Source organism: Sus scrofa, chromosome 15 (assembly GCF_054392235.1).
Source record: "Sus scrofa isolate SSC_HxYL_T2T_F1_AM1 chromosome 15, Sscrofa_HxYL_maternal_Yorkshire_Landrace_v2.0, whole genome shotgun sequence".
Classification (NCBI taxonomy): Eukaryota; Metazoa; Chordata; class Mammalia; order Artiodactyla; family Suidae; genus Sus; species Sus scrofa.
This window is the reverse complement of record NC_139397.1, coordinates 114124901-114144556: the sequence shown is the minus strand read 5'-3', so window position 1 is coordinate 114144556 and position 19656 is coordinate 114124901. Positions and strand designations below refer to the sequence as shown.

The 19656-nt window shown below is 38.3% G+C and overlaps 1 protein-coding gene across 12 annotated transcripts in view; it reads left to right on the top strand.

The window, feature by feature from the left end:
• Positions 1-19656, top strand: part of DNAH7 (dynein axonemal heavy chain 7) — a 262758-nt gene that overhangs the window by 218526 nt on the left and 24576 nt on the right. For all 12 annotated transcript variants that reach the window (XR_014830006.1, XM_085000229.1, XM_085000233.1 and 9 more), the window contains 4 exons: positions 5141-5302; positions 13455-13640; positions 15167-15304; positions 19184-19414. Coding sequence is in view for 11 of the 12 variants with exons in the window: in XM_085000229.1 (XP_084856355.1) it covers positions 5141-5302; positions 13455-13640; positions 15167-15304; positions 19184-19414 (717 nt within the window). In the remaining variant the exon portion in view is untranslated. The remainder of the gene's footprint in view (positions 1-5140; positions 5303-13454; positions 13641-15166; positions 15305-19183; positions 19415-19656) is intronic.

Genomic DNA, 19656 nt, shown 5'->3' with positions numbered 1-19656 from the left:
TAAATTTTTACCATTAAAAAACTCACACTCTTGGTGTTGGAATATGTTTTCAGTACACATCAAAAGATTGCCTTAAGAATGAAGAAGTGCTTTCATTAAATGAAAATCTGGGGTACTGAAAAACAAAAGAGGGCCTGTATTTAAAATTAAGTCAGACCTTATCCTGAGCATCCGAGACCTTCTATAGGACAAAATTTTGCATTTATTTGGCCCAGAGAGAGCAGGTTACTCCTAGGTAAGTGGTGAGGGCATTTCTGCACATGATGGCTGGACAGAAGCCCTTTTGCAAAATTTTACTCCCCCGCCCGTTCTTCTAGATCCAGAGGTCTCTCTAGTGGTAGTCACAGGCATGAGAAGTCCAAACCAAAACCTCAGATTACCAAAGCAGCACACCATAATTCTTCTGTTTTGACATTTTATTTGGAAATCATTTTAAACTTGAAGTTGCAAGTATAAAAGTAGTACAAAGAACCATCTTATGCTCTTTACCTGTATTTGCCTCCCATTAACATGACCAGCTATAGGTAAGTTACTTAAGTCACTGTCCTTTATTCCTAAATAAATACTGCAGTGTATATGTCTTAAGAATAGAGAGAGTATCTTATCCCATTACAGTTATTATTTTAGTAAATTTAACAAGAATACACTATCATATCTAATCTCCTGTTTGTGTCCCCCGTTTGTCGGTTGATGTAGTAATGTCCTTTAGAGCATTTTCCCTGTTCACCACGGATTGATCCAGGGTTAGTATCACATTCAGTTGCCATGTCTCCTTTTCTTCTTTAATCTGGACCATGGCCTCAGCCTTTCTCTGTCTTTGATGACACTGACATTTCTGAAGGATTCATCACCCCCTGTTGTTTTTAATAGAACATTTCTCACTCTGGGCTTGTTTATTTCCTCGTGACTTGGTTCAAGTTCTCCATCCTCATCCACACCAGGACATGGGTGAAGTCACATCCTCGGAATATCTCATGATGCCTGTTTATCCCTAACTGATGATACCAATTTTGTTCACCCAGACAAAATGTGATTTGATTTTTTCACTATATAACGGCTTTGCCCCTTGAAGCCAATAATCAGTCTGTGAGGAGACATTTTGGACCATGCAAATATCCTAGTCCTTGGAGTTCCCTGGTGGCTCAGTGGGTTAAGGATCTGGCAGTGTCATTGCAGCAGCCTGGGTCACTGCTGTGGCATGGGTTCAGTCCCTGGCCCAGGAACTTCCACATGCCATGGATGCGGCCGAAAAAAAATATCCTGTTCCTTATCAAAATCTGCCGTGACCCAGATTTAGTAGCCAATGATGATTCTTGCTTGACCCACTTATTCCCTGTGGCCACTCCAACTCCATTTCTCCCTCCACATTTGACACTTGCCATGCTATTGTCAACAACAGCCCTCCCTTCTACCCTATTTATCTTTTATTGGTGTGGTCTCATGAATTTTTCCAGTGGTTTACAATTCATTACTATTCTTAAGTCTTTTGTTTAAGTTGTCCCAGAATTGGTCAGTGGAAGATCCTTTTGTACTTGCTGTAGGTCCCATCATTTATTATTTACTTTTCTAGTCCTGGGATCAGCCATGTTTCTGAAGAACCCTGGTTCCTATATAGTGGTGAATGGTATTAGAGACCAAGAGCTGGATGCTGGATGAGCTCCTTGCTACTGCATTTACTGTCTGTGATTCTGACCCTTTTTGTGGAGAGAACTTGAAAATATATACATGTATTATATATAGCCATATGTACAAATATATGTATGTACATATAATACATACAAACGAGTTCATGCACACAGAAACACTCATAGCTTTTAGAAATAACAAATTTGTAGCAATACCTCCAACTTCAGTTCATTTGCCAATGGTTCTTTCTTGCTTTTCCTCCTTCCACAGTTGCATGTCCCTTCTGCTACAGTGAGAAGCCTGGCTCCCACTTCAACACACTTATTGATTTGCCCAGTTCACTGATTATCCAAAACAGTTGCAGAATTAGCACAGCATGTTTAACTTTTCTTCTCTCACCTATGTGATTGAATTTATGCTACCTTCTTACTCTCCCTTTCAATTTTATTCCATGAGGGAAAGTGCCCCCCAGCCCTTGGATGAAACTTTGGGCAGTCTTATGGCTTTCCTGGTTACCATCTAGTAATAAAATGACCTGTAGTTATTGCACTGCAAAGCCAATCTTGCTTCAGACACCAGAAAGTGCAACACAATATATTAAGCAATACTTTGAATTTGAATGAATAACCTACATTATTCAAAATGTAGGTTTCAACTCTGTAGCATCTCACCTTCAGCCTCTAATTGGTGGGCTTCATTCCACTGGGGAAAGAAGATAGAGTTGGCATCTTTCTTTTTTTTATTGTAGTTGTCTTAGTTTCAGGTGTATAGAAAAGTGACTCAGTTATATTTTTTCAAGTTATATTCCATTATATGTTATTACAATATAATGAATATAATCCCTTCTGCTATACAGTAAATAAATCCTTGTTGCTTATCTATCTTATGTTTAATAATTAGTTTAATAGTATCTGTTAATCCCATACTTCTAATTTGCCCCTTCTTCCCTTCCTCTCCCCTTTGGAAACCATAAGTTTGTTTTCTATGTCTGTGAGTCTGTTTTCTATATTATATATAGATTTGTTTTATTTTTCATATTCTACACACAAGTGATATCATAGTGTTTGTCTTTCTTTGACTTATTTCACTAAGTATAATATTCTCTAGGTCCATCCATGTTGCTACAAATGGCAATATTTCATTCTTTTATGTGGCCGAGTAATATTCCATCGTGTATACTGACCCAATCATCTATTGATGGGTGCTTGGGTTGTTCCATGTCTTGTCTATTGTGACTAGTGCTGTTGTGAACATTGGGGTGTGTTATCTTTTTGGATTAGATTTTTTGAGTTCTTTCTGGATATATACCCAGGAGTGGAATTGCTGGGTCATATGATAATTCTATTTTTAGGGGGGTTTTTTTGTTTTTTTGTTTTTTTGGCCTTTTTGTCTTTTTGCCATTTCTCGGGCCGCTCCCGCGGCATATGGAGGTTCCCACGCTAGGGGTCTAATCGAAGCTGTAGCCACCAGCCTATGCTAGAGCCACAGCAACGTGGGATCTGAGCCGCGTCTGCAACCTACACCACAGCTCACAGCAACGCCGGATCCTTAACCCACTGAGCAAGGACAGGGATCGAACCCGCAACCTCATGGTTCTTAGTCGGATTCGTTAACCCCTGCGCCATGACGGGAACTCCCTATTTTTAGTTTTTTAAGGAAACTTCATACTGTTTCACATAGTGGCTGCACCAATTTACACTCCCACCAGTAGTGTAGGAGGGTACTCTTTTCTTTACACCCTCTCCAGCATTTGGTATTTGTGGTCTTTTTGATGGTGGCCATTTTGACCAGTGTGAGGTGGTACCTCATTGTGGTTTTAATGTGCATTTCTCTAATAACTATTAATGTTGAGCATCTTTTCATGTGCCTGGTGAAGATCTTTCTTTTTGTAACTCCTCCTGCACACGATAGCTGCTGATACTGATCACTCAGATCAGAGCATGTGCAGGGGTGAGGCAGGAAAGGCAGAGGTTCCTATTCTGGACTGCTTTAGCCAGAAGCTCTTTGCACTTGGCAGGGATTTAAAGCTGACTTTTTGCCTTGTGAGTTCTTTCATAGGTTCTCTTTTGGCTCCCCTGGCAGACCTCTCTGTGACCCCATCACCCCTGGCTGTGCCTCCCCTGCAGCCGGCTGTTTCTGACACTCCAGACTTCACTTCATACAGGCTCTTGCTGTTGGAGTTTCCTTATCCTCCGACACAAGCTCTCTTAAACAGGAAAACTTTAAAATGACCACTGGCTGACACTTCTGGTCCAGCTCCCTGTCTTGCTCCCTGGAATTCACATCAGATTGGTCCACCATCTGAGAGAGGGCTACCCATTTCCATCCCACAGCCCATCATCATATGGCGCCCACATGGCCATAGACTGAGTTTTGCATTTTCCCACTCCATCCCAGCTGCTGGGCACATGTATCAGCTCATGTATCTCTCAAGCTCTATTTTGACCACTTTTACATCCTCTTTGTGGAGGATATAAATGGTAAATATATTACATCGTACTTTTTTTTTCTCTTGCTTTTCAGGGCCGTACCTGCGGCATATGGAAGTTCGAATGGGAGCTGCAGCTGCTGGCCTACACCATAGCCACAGCAATGCGGGATCCGAGCCACATCTGCAACTTACACCACAGCTCACGGCAATGCCAGATCACTGACCCACTGAACAAGGCCAGGGATGGAACCCATATCCTCATGGATACTAGTCAGATTTGTTTCCACTGCACCACAATGGGAACTCCCACATCGTGCTTTCTAATTTCTAAATCAAGGCTGGCTTTGCAATCAATGGTGACTACTGGACTTTTTTTTTTTTTTCCTTGCTTTTTAGGGCCATACCCATGGCATATGCAGGTTCCCAGGCTAGAGGTCCAATCGGAGCTACAGCTGCCAGCCTAAACCACAGCCACAGCAACATCAGATCCCAGCCGCGTCTGCGACCTACACCATACCTCACGGCAATGCCAGATCTTTAACCCACTAAGCAAGGCCAGGTATCAAACCTGCAACCTCTTGGTTCCTAGTCAGATTCGTTTCCACTGCTCCACGACGGGAACTCCAATATAGGACTTTCTATTACCTAAGAGTAACCAGAAAAACCATGAGGCTGCCCAAAATTTCAATCTCAAAATGTTTGTAGAGCTTCTTTTTGAGTTGTCTCCTTTGAAATTTCTCTATGGTCATCTGGGACCAAATATTGGAATTCACACTTCTTGCCTTGTGATGCCCAAATTGAAACTCCCAAAACCCTGTTAGGTAATGTTAAATTAGACTAGCCTAGTATGCTTTCCGAAGGCATAGTGTACATAGTAGCTGTGTGTGTCAACTGAATGTGCATACAAATGGGTAGTTTTGCCTGAATAGCTGGTAGAAACGGTGAATTCTGTTTTAGTTTTACTTTGAGATGGACATATTTATTAGCAAAATGAATTAATTACTTTCACTTTAAAAATGTGATAAGCATAATGCAATGTTAGGAGAAAAAATAATGATGTTACACCATTTCTTCTCATTACAGGAAGAATTCAAGAAATTACTGTATGGCCTCTGTTTCTTTCATGCTCTGGTGCAAGAGAGACGGAAATTTGGACCCCTGGGGTGGAATATTCCTTATGAGTTCAACGAGACTGACCTGAGAATCAGCGTTCAGCAGCTCCACATGTTCCTGAACCAGTATGAGGTACCGTGAAAGTCCTAGCAAAGGCATTACCTAGTGGCTCTTCATCAGGCTCTGCTTGGACAGTACACGAGACTTCTGATTAATTTCTATTTTTATAAAACGAATAGCAGGATAGTTCCCAAAAGCTATTAAGTAGGACTTTATTATAACAGGATATTTTAACTGCCAAAGTAGGTAGGTAGTTAGGATGTCAGTTTGTCTATTAGGAACTTGTATTTTATCATTTATTTTGACACATAAACACCTATGGGAGTCTGAAAAGTGATCTTATTGTGCTTATTTTGAAAAGGATTTGAGAAGACCGTATATCAACTAGTCATTGAAATAAAAACAAAAAACAAACAAACAAAAACAGACTGATTTCCCTCTGTTTTAGAGAATGACTTTATTTTTAGAGACATATCATTGTACTTTTATTCCAGCGTTGGACTATTTATCCTGATAAAACAAGCTGCTTAAGCCATTGGTGTTAACCTGAAAATACAGATTCTGGGAAGAAGCCCAGCAGTGTAATGTCATCGCATCAACCACTTTTCACCACTTTTCCTCCCCTACAGTTCTCTCCCTCTGTCTCTGTCTCCCTCATGTGTGCACACAGCTATGCACACACACATACACACACTCTCTTTCTTACTCTCTTGGCTACTTATCTATCAATTGGATCTTAACACTGAACTTTTGAAGAATTGCTTGGTAAATCAATCCAGGTGTACTACAGAGAAATGGAGCTTTTTGAAAGCGAATCCTCTAAACGTTGATAGAATATTGTTCAAAATTACTTGGAAGTCTTTAACTAGATTGATCAATCAATGGAGTATCAAAAACTTTTGGTTTTTGAAACTTTTAGTGAACTATGTTTTTTTAGAAGGCTTACAAGCCGAAAGTCATTGAATTCTGTCTCTCTATTAAAGCAAAGGAAAAAAAAACAGAACAAAATAAATATTGAGAGCTCAAATGACATATCTAAACTTAGGTAAAGAACATTCAGTCTGGTCATCTGTGTTTCTTTGGACAAATTCATATTTACCAAAGTGAAATGAGTTAAGAAGGCCTTTGATTTTGCAGCATTAAAATTTGGTAAACATTCAAAAGAAGTATAGATTTGATGAATTTCTTTTCTGTAGTAATATTTATTTTTTAAAAGATGCTAAGAATAGAGGCAAAAAGTATAATGATCCAGTGCCTATGGAAGTATTTGAGCTATATAATTATACTTTTCAATACAAACAAAAAGAAGAGCTTCTTTAATTAGCAATTTGTTCAAGCACCATAGAGTATATTCTAATTTAAAATATTATAGTCTGTAGTGAAGAGTCAGTTAAAAGTGTCAGCCATTTAAAATTTAGTAACCATGAAATGAAACTTTGCAAAAGACTATGGACAATTTCACCTTAAAAATTAAAAACAATGAGACCATATTGTAAAGTATATTCTCCAAGAAAATATCAGAGATATTTTCTAAGAAGTTAAAGAACGTGTATATATACTAAGAAAAGTTATCCTGCTTAAACTCTTTAAGATAATTATAAAATTTTTACTTCAATTTTTTTTATTATTGTAAGTAATAATCTTATTTCAAAAGCAATGTTTGGATGGAACTACTTATAGTTCTACCAACATAAAAATAGACATGTGGGGGCATATGTATACACTTGCTATTTTAAAATTCCATAATAATAATTATCTTTAGTGCCCCCTTCCCTCTCAAAGTGTTCCAGTTTGAACAATAGCATATTTGGTTGCCACAGCTTTTTAAAGATTTGAGCACAGGAGTTCCCGTCGTGGCACAGTGTGGTTAACAAATCCGACTAGGAACCATGAGGTTTTGGGTTCGATCCCTGCCCTTGCTCAGTGGGTTAAGGATCCAGCGTTGCCGTGAGCTGTGGTGTAGGTTGCAGACGCGGCTCGGATCCTGCGTTGCTGTGGCTCTGGCATAGGCTGGCAGCTACAGCTCCGATTCGACCCCTAGCCTGGGAACCTCCATATGCCGCGGGAGCGGCCCAAGAAATGGCAAAAAAAAAAAAAAAAAAAAAAAAAAAGATTTGAGCACAAACAAGGAGGTAAATGACTCTGCTGGATGTGATGAGGGAAGAAGGTTCCACAGAGGAGGAAGTGCTTGAGACTTAATGAATAGAAGATTTTTGGGTAGGTGGTGGAAAGAAGCAGCAATAAGATGGTTTTAAAAAAATACAAGTAAGGAAAAAGGTATGGTTAAGTATAAGTGATTTGGAACATCCTTATGTTAACTGATTTGGGATTATTCTTTTGTTATTGGGCTGCTTTTAGGAGGGTATTTGCATTTTAGAAAGACTACTCTGGCAACAGTGAAGAGTAGATTTGAAGGGTTTAAATGACAGGCCAGTTTTAGATGATAGGAGTTGGATTATGTTCCCCTGCCAAAAAAAAATATGTTGACGTTCTAATCTATAGTACCTCAGAATGTGAGCTTATTTGACAGTGGAGTTGCTGCAGATATAGTTAAACTAAGATGAAGTCATACTGGAGTCGGGTGGTTCCTTACTAGAATATGACTGGTATCATTTTAAGAAGAGGGAAGTTCGGATACACAGAGAAGACTGCCATGTAAAAAGGGAGGCAGCTTGGTGTTGTGCTATGACAAACCAAGGAGGCTGCTGAAGCTGCAAGAGGCAAGGAAGGATACTCTTAGAAGTTTTGGAGGGAGTGTGGCTCTGCCAACACCTTGATTTTAAACTTCTAGCCTCTAGGAGTATCAGACAATAAATTGCTGTCATTTTAAGCCATCTATTGGGAGCCCTAGAAAACTAACACAGGAGACCAACATGATAACCCAGGCAAGAGAAGATAAAAGTTTAAACTAAAGCATTTGAGCTAGAATGGGGTCTGTTAATGTTAGATTTGGGATCTCAATTGGTGATCCTACCATTCATTAATCCAAACAGGGAATAGCACTGGGAAATCACAGCTATATAGCAGGTGGGTTAGTAGAATGGGGACGTAGGTGAGTGGGTAAATAATTCAGTCTCATACATTTATACCTCTGGGGTGTCTACATGTAAGATATCAAAGATATCGGATAGGCTTTTGGTATATAGATATAAAGTCCAAGAGAAGAGAATGAGCACAGAGAATTGTGAATTGCTAATGTGTAAGGAGAAGCCTGAGAATACCTAAGATTTAAAAGGGAGCCCTTGCGGCATAAAAAAGAACTAAAGCCTGGCTCTCGGTGAGCACCCGAGATCAAAGGTAGGAGACAGGACAGGAGAAATGGAAAGTGCAGACTGAGCAGCCAGGTAAAAAGGGGGAAAGAGCATATGGAGTAAATAAGGAATATCAGGTAAATTGTTCATCCTGGCAAATGCTGCAGAAAATCTTCTAATGACATTCGGGACTGACTGAATTGATTCCTCCTACTGGATGACAGTTCAGCAGCATTTCCTATTCCTCCAGCACAGTGATCATATGGCAAACTGGACAAAACTGCTATTCACACATCACATACAACTCACAAAGGGGTAAAGAAGGATTCTCTGAGGCATGTGATTCACAGTTCCCTTCGATGGTAAATCTAGTGTAATCTTTCTTCGGCAATCAAAATTTTGTAATTTTTTATTGAAGCATAATTGACCTTCCATATCATATTAGTTTCAGGTGTATAGTACAATTCAACATTTGTATATATTGCAAAATGCATATGCCTAGTTATCTGCCAGCATGCAAAGTTAAAAAAGTTTTGTTCTTGTGATGAGAACTTTTAAGATTTAATTTCTTAGTACCTTTCACATTTGCAATACAACATTTTCAACTAAAGTCACCATGCTGTACATTACATCTCCATGACTTATTTTGCAACTGGAAGTTTGTGCATCTTAATCCCTTTCACCCATTTTGCCCTCCTTGCAACTCCCTGCCTCTCTGGCAGCCATCAGTCTATTCTCTGTATCTGTAAGTTTTGTTTGTTCATTTGCTATTTTTTTTTGATGCCACATATACATGGAATCATGCAGTATTTGTTCACCTCTGACTTATTTCACTTAGTATAATACCCTCAGAATCCATTTATGTTGTCACAGATGGCAAGATTTCATTTTTATGGGTGAGTAGTATTCCATTGACTATTCCACATCTAGTCCACATCTTCTTTATCCACTCTTCTATCAATGGGCACTTATATTGCTTCCATATCTTAGCTATTGTGAATAATGCTGCCGTGTACACAGGGGTGCATATAACCTTTCAAATTAGTGATTTCATTTTCTTTGGATATATACACAGAGGTAGAATTGCTGGGTCATATGGTAGTTTTATTTTTAATATTTTTTAGGAACTTCCATACTGTTTTCCATAGTGACTGTGGCAATTTACATTTCCACTAACAATACATGAGAGCTCCTTTTCACCACATCCTCTTCAATATATGTATTATTTCTTGTCTTTTTGATGATAGCTATTCTGACAGGTGTGAAGTGACATCTCATTGTGGTTTTGATATACATTTTCCTGGTGATTAGTGAGGTTGAGCATCTTTTCATGTGCCTATTGGCCATCTGCATGCCTTCTTTGGAAAATAGCTATTCAAGTCTTCTGCCTATATTTGAATCAGATTGTTGGGTTTTTGTTACTGAGCTATATGAGTTCTTTATATATTTTAGTTTTAAAAAACTATATAGGAAAAATTAAAATGTAAAAGTATAAAATACATACATATATATAATATGCTTGGCAGATGGGTAATTCTTTTGTTGCTTTTGCTTTGATTTGTGTGTGTGATTGTGTGTGAGTGAAAGACCTACTCCTCACTCCCACCATAACTTCACCTCAAAGCAACCAGTTTCACAGTTTAGGCCTCTCCAGACTTTTTACATATCATTTTCAGCTTGCTTTTCTCACTTACATGTGTTGTGGACAACTTCCAAAGTAGATATAGACCTTTATCTCAATAGCCGCATACACAGCATTTCTCCTTTTGACTCTCAGGATTTTATTTCCTTTTTATTTCTTACTAATAAGCAATGTTAGAGTGGGTAACTTCATATATAACCTTGCATAGTAGCTGCCGACTTCTGCACTCTCTCCCAGCCATGATCTCAACCCTCTAATAACAGAACAGGGAAGCAATCCCAGCTGCAAGCTGCTGCTGTTTCTGCAGCCCCAGCCTATGGATCCACCCCCTGGGAGAAGGCACTCTCGTATTCGATTGGGCCAGATTGTGATCAAGCTGCTGAGAGTTTACCCGTCAGCTCTCAGGGGGAGTGTTGGCAAGTTTAACCCTTTATGCATAAATCAAAGTCCTTCCCTTCCAGTTCAGCTTATGTCTGCCTCACATAGCCCTCCCAGGGGCCAGCTCAGCCTCATATACTGTTTAATTTGCACAGAAGTTTTCCTCTATATTTCATTTTTATGAGGTGGGGACCTGTCCACAAGGCAAGCCGGGGCAGTATCTGCATCTGCAAACTCCCCTCACACTTGGGGAGGAGCATCACCCTGCTGTGTCCTTCCTCTGATTCTGCTTGTTTCTCCACCAGGTCTCAGTCACTGACTTACTTTCCAAACTTCAATCCCTCCACTTCCATTTCTGTCTAGTAACAAGTCTTGTGATTCCCAACCCCAAATGCAATAAATTCCCCATCTCTCATCACTACCACCTATTCTTCCCAAGTGCTGTTTTTTTCTGAGATCCCTCAAAGTGAGATCAATAAGACATAGGATATATATATTTAGCTTTTGCAGGTAACTTGCAAGAAGGGCACGTAAAGTGCAAAAAATGATGAAAAAAATGCCAAAGTAGAACATTGCTATATTCAAGTAGAAAACATTTTTTTAATTGCTATATTAAAATGTAAACAATTAAACATCATAAAATAAAAGGCCAAAGAAAATTGGATAAAACGTCTACAATGTGTCTGACAAACTTATTCAGTATCTTTATAAAGAGCTTTCAATAATTAAAAAATCATCTGGGAAAAACACACAAAAGAACAAAGCAGATAATTTAACAATGAGAAAAAGAAGTGGTAAATAAACATTTTAAAATGTCAATATCAAAAAGTAAAATTACAGCATGGTGATGATAGTTAATAATACTGTATTGCATAATGAAAATTGCTAAAGAGAATGGGTCTTAAAAGTTCTCAACACACACACAAAAATTGTAATTATGGTGATAGATTTTTTTTTTTTTTTTTGTCTTTTTGCAATTTCTTGGGCCACTCTTGCAGCATATGGAGGTTCCCAGGCTAGGGGTTGAATCAGAGCTGTAGCCACTGGCCTACACCAGTGCCACAGCAACACGGGATCCGAGCCACGTCTGCAACCTATACCACAGCTCAAGGCAACGCTGGATCCTCAACCCATTGAGCAAGACCAGGGATCGAAGCTGCAACCTCATGGTTGTAGTCAGATTCGTTAACCACTAAGCCATGACGGGAACTCCCTATGGTGATAGATGTTAAATGGACTTACTGTGGTGATTATTTCACAGTATATACAAATATCAAATCATTATATTGTACACCTGAAACTAATATAATTTTATGTTTCAATTATGGTTCAAAAATTAAATTAAAAATTAAAAACAATTTTATTGTTAATTATCAATTTTTTTCTAAATTATAATACTCAGTTTTCTTGTAAGCAGAGAGAGAGAGAATTCTCTATATTGCTCGTGGGTGTGTAAGTATTTGTGCTTAGGATACATAAAATCACAATATGAAACACTACTCATTTTGCATTCATAAATCTTTAGAAATTCTGTATACTATAGAACATAAAAAAGTAAACTAACAGGAAAAATATTTCTATAAATGTGATAAAGTTTGTTTTTTATATAAGAGCTTATACAAATAAAACTATTTTAACTTTAATTGAAAAAATTGGTAGGAGGGTAGTTCACAGAAGTACAAATGTTATTAAATATGTGAAAGATGATAAATTTCATTAGTATTCTAGAAAATGCAAATTAACACAATATTAATTATCTTTGGGCGATCAAATAAGCAAAGATTTTAAAACTGATTCCTACAATTGCTATAGCCTTTCAGGAAAGCAATTTGGTAGCATTAATTAATTGCCTTTTATAAAACCCCTTTCCGTTGACATTGTAATTTCCTTTTCAGGGATCTAGGCTAGAGAATCATTAGAAGTTTTGAGGAGTATATATTTAATGAAACATAATTTAACAATGTAGAAAATTAGGAGCAACTGAAGTGTTCAATTTTAGAAGACAGTTATTAAAAAGTATTTTCAAAGAGTATTTCATGAAATGGTAAAGGATACCTCATAGGAGTTCCCATCATGGTGCAGGGGAAACAAATCCAACCAGGAACCATGAGATTGCAGGTTCGATCCCTGGCCTTGCTTAGTGGGTTAAGGATCTGACATTGCCCTGAGCTGTGGTGTAGGTCGCAGATGGGGCTCAGATCTGGCGTTGGTGTGGTTCTGGTGTAGGCAGGCAGCAACAGCTCCAATTAGACCCCTAGCCTGGGAACCTCCATATGCCGTGAGTGCGGCCCTAAAAAGACAAAAAGGATACCTCATGATATGAGATTTGGTTAAAATTATATGCAAAAAAAAAATGTATATACAGTGTAATTCCAATTGTGAAAATATCTACAGATATTAAAAAAGTGGTAAAGGAAATTAACACTGATTATCTCTGAATTAAATTGGATTTGATTTTTATTGTTGTGATTTTTTGGCCGCACCTATGGCATATGTATGTCCTCTGGCCAGGGATGAATCCCAGCCACAGGTGTGGCTGGATCCTTACTTAACCCACTGTACCACAGCAGGAACTCCCATATTGGGTTTGTTTTGCATGTCACTCAGCAGTACAAGATTTTCAAGGATAGACTATGGTCTAACTTACTTTGCATCAGACACATAGTAGATGATCCATTCACGTTGGTTGACTAGTACGTGAGTTCACAAGTAAATAGAGGGTTTCTAGTCACATCGACTCAATGAATGGAAATGACAAACCACAAAAGGAGAGAGAGAGAGAGAGACCCTGGGGAAAATCGCAGCAATTAGCCAGGAAGTATCTTACGGGAAATTGTGTTGCTGCAAACTTTTTGTAAACTGTTTAATAACATGAGCAATGCAAGAAACCTGATTCTCTGTAATGTGCCACGACTACCTCTTGACTAGCTGAACAATTGTGCTGTCACCCTAGGAGCTGCCCTATGACGCCCTGCGCTATATGACCGGTGAATGCAACTACGGAGGCCGCGTGACAGACGACTGGGACCGGCGCACGCTGCGCACCATCCTGAACAAGTTTTTCAACACGGAATTAGTTGAAAATCCGCTCTACAAATTCGACTCCAGTGGCATCTACTTTGCGCCTCCTTCTGGTGATGTAAGTAAAATTAAAAGCAGTAAATCATGAAATTCCTCTGATCTTGAAAATGGTGGGTGTTTTTCACAGACCTTTTTGTTGTTGTTGTTTGTTAAGTATTGTGGGCACTTTCTTCGGTCTTGTAGGGACAGAGCCAACCCCATGCAAAGATGGAGTTGGTTTCCTAGCAATGTGAGGACTATCAGAAACATTCCTCACTCAAGAATGGTTTCACTTAATCACTTGAAATTCTGTTATTGTGCATTCAGCTCTTTGAGTAAAAGATATTATCCTCAGTTAAAATGGAAATACACAGGAGAAAGGGCTACAAAATATTATTAACAATAATAGTTAATATTTAGATCATGCTTAATTATTTACAGTTACATGTAATTATCTACTAGAGCATCTAATTAACATTGGTGTTATTCTTTCCCCTTTACAACTGAGAAAGCACATTCACTAAAGTTAAATGACTTGCCCAAGATCCCACAGGTAGAAAGGGGCAGAGCATCATACCTGCTTCACAAGGCCAAGCTTCTCTTCTGCTGTTTTTTTCCAGTCCTGTCTAATAGAAGATATAGTATTTGCCTTCAGATTATCACACAGTAGATTTCCAGGGACTGCCAGCACATTTAATTGGTTCTCATTTTATTCCCAGAAGTCAAAAGGGCACATAGTGAGAGTTAAACACACAGGTACATGCAACAGAGGCACATACCATGACCCCATCATCCACTGGGATGAATTCTAGGGATAGAGATGCAGAGAAAAATCAATCCCAGAGCCAAAATCACTGACTGGGTAGGGCAAGCCAACATGGGGCATCAGGGTAACAAGATCTCCTATGATGAACAGGCCAGTGAGACGATGGCATGATGAAGTCAGTTATGTATCATGACTCATGTCAAAAAACCATCAATGACCAGTTTCCCCCTCAACCATATATGTATATGAATGTTTGTATATGATTATATGAGCATCAAGAAAACTATGGAATTTTGATAGAAGTTCATGTAAATAAAATATAAAATGTGTTTGCATATATATAAAGAGATTTACCATATCAATAATAGTTATCTCATGATGATAAAATCTCAGGTAATTTTTGCTTTTCTGAATTATGTGGATTTCTCACAATAAGAGTAAACAAAAAAATCAGAGTAAAGCAGACAAAATTATTGTTGTAAATTGTTATAACTATTGTTATAACAAATTGTTAATCGTGATAAACTAAGAATAGTCATCAGAAAATGCGGCACAGAAAGATTACTCTGGAAGAAATTTCTAAATGAAGTGACCAGGGTATCCGTCTCCATTTTAAAATCCATTCCAATTGAATGGTATATTTTTTCTCTCTAAATATGTCCATATTCTTTTTTTTAAGCTTTGGCCCAGGTTGAAAGAAAATAAAAGCATTCAGTGTCCAGTCTCACAGGCTCATGCACTCAATAACTTGAGTATTGAAAATTATCTCTTTTCAGTGAGCAAGTTCTACAGGATAATTGATTTCTAACCTTCTGACCCCCTGTTATTCATCTTTGCAGCACAAAAGCTACATTGAATATACAAAGACACTGCCGTTGACCCCAGCACCGGAAATCTTTGGGATGAATGCCAATGCAGATATCACTAAAGATCAGTCAGAAACTCAACTGCTGTTCGATAACATTCTTCTCACACAGGTGTGTGATCTGTACAGGAACTGGCTTCTAAGGCTGGAAAGGATGCTCCCCCAGGAGCATGAGACAGCACCGTAAAGGCCAATGTACAGAACTCCATCGGTTAAAGTGGAGGCCCATTTTAACGAAAAGAAAAATGTACCTCAAATAAGGGTTTCAGTGTACAGTAAATGAATGTGTGGGTTTTGTTTTCATAAGTCTTTTGACTGGGAAAAAACTGAGTTTCACTCTGCTGCCAGGAGTTTTGTGGGTAACATTCTTTGAGAATCTCTGGATACTTTTTGATACCATTCTGCTGCTAGGAGTTTGGTATAGCCTTTCTTGCTTAAATCATGACCAAATATGTTATATAGTATGTCCCTTTTTAATTCTTTAAAGTGGAAGAAGAGTTTCAAAGATACCTGGAAGCAGTTTGATGCAGAATCCATCCAGTATTTTGCCTATTTTATTTTATAGTCGTTTACTAGGTCAATATTTTTTAAATGATTTATCTTTATCAAATGTTCTAGAACATTTAACCTAGTCTGCATAGGAACAATTCTTTCACATCAGTATTTTATCAGATTACATACTATGTATAATTGCAGTAGTAGGTACAAACTAATTAAAAGGTTTAGGAGAAACTTTGACTCAGACAAGCAGCTCCAGTGGTGAGAGCATGAATGTAAGGGCATATCAGAGAATGCCCTTCCAAGGCTCCAGAATTTAGCATGCCATGGGCATGAGTCTGTACATTTGAATGAAAGATATTTAATCTTGCTTATCTATTAAGAGATCTTCTCTTATATTCTCCCCTTAGGAGACATGCTTATTATTTTTTTTTTTGAGAGCAAAGCAGTCCAAATGATGTGTTCTCTTTGTGACTAAATGAAATTTTAGCAAACTAAGGATGATTATTTAGTCAAGCACATTATCCCATGAGCTTATTTGAGGTGATCTTTTTTGTTCCTATGAAATCTCAGAGTAATAATAACAATGGATAATACTTACATGGTGCTTCCTGTGTGGGAGCACTGTTCTAAATGCTTTACGTATAACAGTGTAGTGCTTATGACAGTCTCGTGAAGTAAGCGTGCTACTTATTCCCATTTACAGCCAAAAAACTCAGAAAGATTAAGTAACTTATTGAAGGGCAGCTAGTACAATTTCAAACCAGGACTCAAAGCCAAGCAGCCTGACTCCCACTAGTTTGGCCTCAGAATCTGTGTTCTGAACCACTATGTGATACTCTTTCTAGACTCTAAAAATGAGATAGGACCTAAAGGCAGATAACCAGAGATGCTATGCAGGAAGGAAGAGGCTAAAAAACTGTATTAGGGAGATGAAATAGTGAGCTCTCGTTGATAGATGAGTTCATGGAATTTTTAGCTCTGGTTTGCTGTAAGATGACATTTTCTAATAAAGCAGAAAGGACAAAGACTATTTTTATGTCCATTTTACATGTTAATAGCACTAAAATCAGTTTACTGCGTGAGTATAAAAGTATATATACAGACCCAAATAAGTAGAACTTTAGGAACATCAGTGCATGTAGTATGCAGAGTCTGACCACAGGAGATTTATAGTGTCTTTTGGCTTTATTTAAACTCGATGGGCTGTGCCACATGACAGAATACATAAAACAGTGGGCTCGTTCGGACAGGAAATGACTCAGAACCAAACAGATAAGTTTATACACACTTGGGGTATCTTCTTGGTATATAAACAACCTCTTTCCATAGCCTCCAACTCAGATTGGCAAGTACAATTATAGCAGTGGGTAGGCAGGAGTCAGTGATTCTGCACTGGGTTCACCACAATTTAGAGGCAAAGAGAGGCCAGAGCTGCAGGTTGAAGAGCAAGGTAACGATGATAAGATTTTTACATTATGTATTTAACTAAAATTATGTATTTTTCAAAATGAGAGTGGCCAACACTGAATGTAGCAGAGCTCTTGTGTTTGTGCTTCACTGCCAGACTCTCTTTTAAATAAGAACATCATTTCTACTTAAAATATTATAAAGCTAGAAATGGAAAGGTTAAATTCTGTGATGTCTCTTTGAAAATGGATCCAAAGAAAATGAATCTTTATTTGTTTAATAAAAAGAAAACAAACCTTAGAAGATTTCAAATGGTATTTGTGAAAACTCTAAGGAAAGGTGGTAAAAAGAAAAAAGCTAAATTAAATAATTACAAATAACACCTTTTCTCTCTGAATTCTCAATATCAATTGGCTATTACTTTCAGTACCTATAACCCTGATTATGTGATTTTGGTGTGTGAGAACTAGGTATAGAAATGTTTGTGTTACTAAAATATTTTACTTATATTTTTGAAGGGCTACAGGCCTGGGACTTATTTTTTGTTTCTGGGGGGGGGGTTGTTTTTTTGGGTTTTTCTTGAGGGGGTGTTGGTGGAAACACAACTCTTGTTAGAAAATAAGAATGTTTTTAATGAGTTTGTAGTATATTGCAAATAGAAATCAGTACTTGATTCTTTAAATACAACAGAAAAAAATATTTCACTAATTTGAGCCAAATATTCATTACCTTCTATATAATTTGTTTTGTATATTTAGTTGTAAGACTAGCACTTTGGAATCATGATAAAGGATTATTATACTGGCATATCCCTTTTTTTTTTTACTAGCATAGAATTAACACTTAACCACCATTCAATTATTATTATTATTATTATTATTATTGTCATTTTTGGTCTTTTGCCTTTCTAGGACCGCACCCACATCATATGGAGGTTTCCAGGCTAGGAGTTGAATCAGAGATGTAGCCACCAACCTATGCCAGAGCCACAGCAACACAGGATCCAAGCCACATTCGCGACCTACACCACAGCTCAGGGCAACGCCGGATCCTTAACCCACTGAGTGAGGCCAGGGATCGAACCCACAATCTCATGGTTCCTAGTCAGACTAGTTAACCACTGAGCCATGACGGGAACTCCCCATTTAATTTTTTCATTGTGCAACTTCACAGGAACATGGTAAGGAGCATTAAAAATCTCACTAGAAACTTAAGTAGAACTAATAGTCAATATTTATAGAATAGATCCAGTATAGGAACTAGGAAATATGAAATCTGAAAGAGACAAAACACAATTTCCTAGGACTGGAAAAATATAAGATATATTCATTTATATTCTAATAGTGCTTTTTCTCTCTCAAAACACACACACACACACACACACACACACACACACACACACACACACACACACATTCATTCTGAGGACTTAAAGGGTTTTCCCAGAAAATATAGATTCATTTACATGGTGCCACTAGAAACATAAAAAATAAAAATTGAAATGAAATTCCCCTTCCTTGCTTCCAATGTGAATCACTGAAGTCTGCCTTTTCCCTATAACTCTTCCAACTGCTTGGAAGAGATGAGCTTATTTTCTTTGTCCTCCTGGTTCAAGGAGAAAACTATATCTCTGTGTTTGGCAACCAGTAGGCACCAGAGTTATTAGCAAATATATTTTGTAGCAGGCTTTCTCAAAGCAAGATCAGATTTCCCCCTCCTGTGTTTTGATGCCCATCATCACTCGGCCATGCCACCATTTGCACACTTTTCCCCCTCTCCCACAGCATCTGCTCTCCCAGCCCCCCAGACAGCTCGATGTGCAGCTTGTTTGCCTCCCCTAGACCCTCTTCAGCCTCTGAACATTGTGCCTGCCCTTCTACCGTCTCTCTAACAATCATTTTTCTCCTGAAACTCCATTCCCATGCCTGTTATCATCCCTTCAATAAATCTTACATGGAGAAGAATCATAGATAAAATAGGAAAGTAGTCCTTGCTCTTATAAAATTTACTTTAGGAGTTGTCCCATCCAGCAGCTCTCAGACCTTTATGAGGATTTCTAACCTGTACTTTGGATTCTGCCCAGTCTCGTTCAGCAGGTGCTGGCGCAAAGTCATCAGATGAGGTGGTCAACGAGGTGGCTGGTGACATCTTGGGTAAACTTCCCAACAACTTTGACATCGAGGCTGCCATGAGGAGATACCCAACCACTTACACTCAGAGCATGAACACGGTGCTTGTCCAAGAGATGGGTCGGTTCAATAAGCTGCTGCAGACTATAAGAGAATCATGTGTGAACATCCAGAAAGCAATCAAGGTAAGGGGAAGTACAGCAAGGAGAAATCACTGAAGTAAATGTATCATTCATTTACTTAGCAAATATTTATTGGGCACAGATTCTGTGAAAGTACTGTTCCTGGTTCTGGGGATAGAAAAAAAAAAAAATCCCTGCCCTTGAAAAGCATATAGAATTCTGGGGCTGACAGTTACTAAACAGGTCAATAAATATAGACTATAGAAGATAGCAATCATTTGCTGGATGGGATATATGCTAAGAAG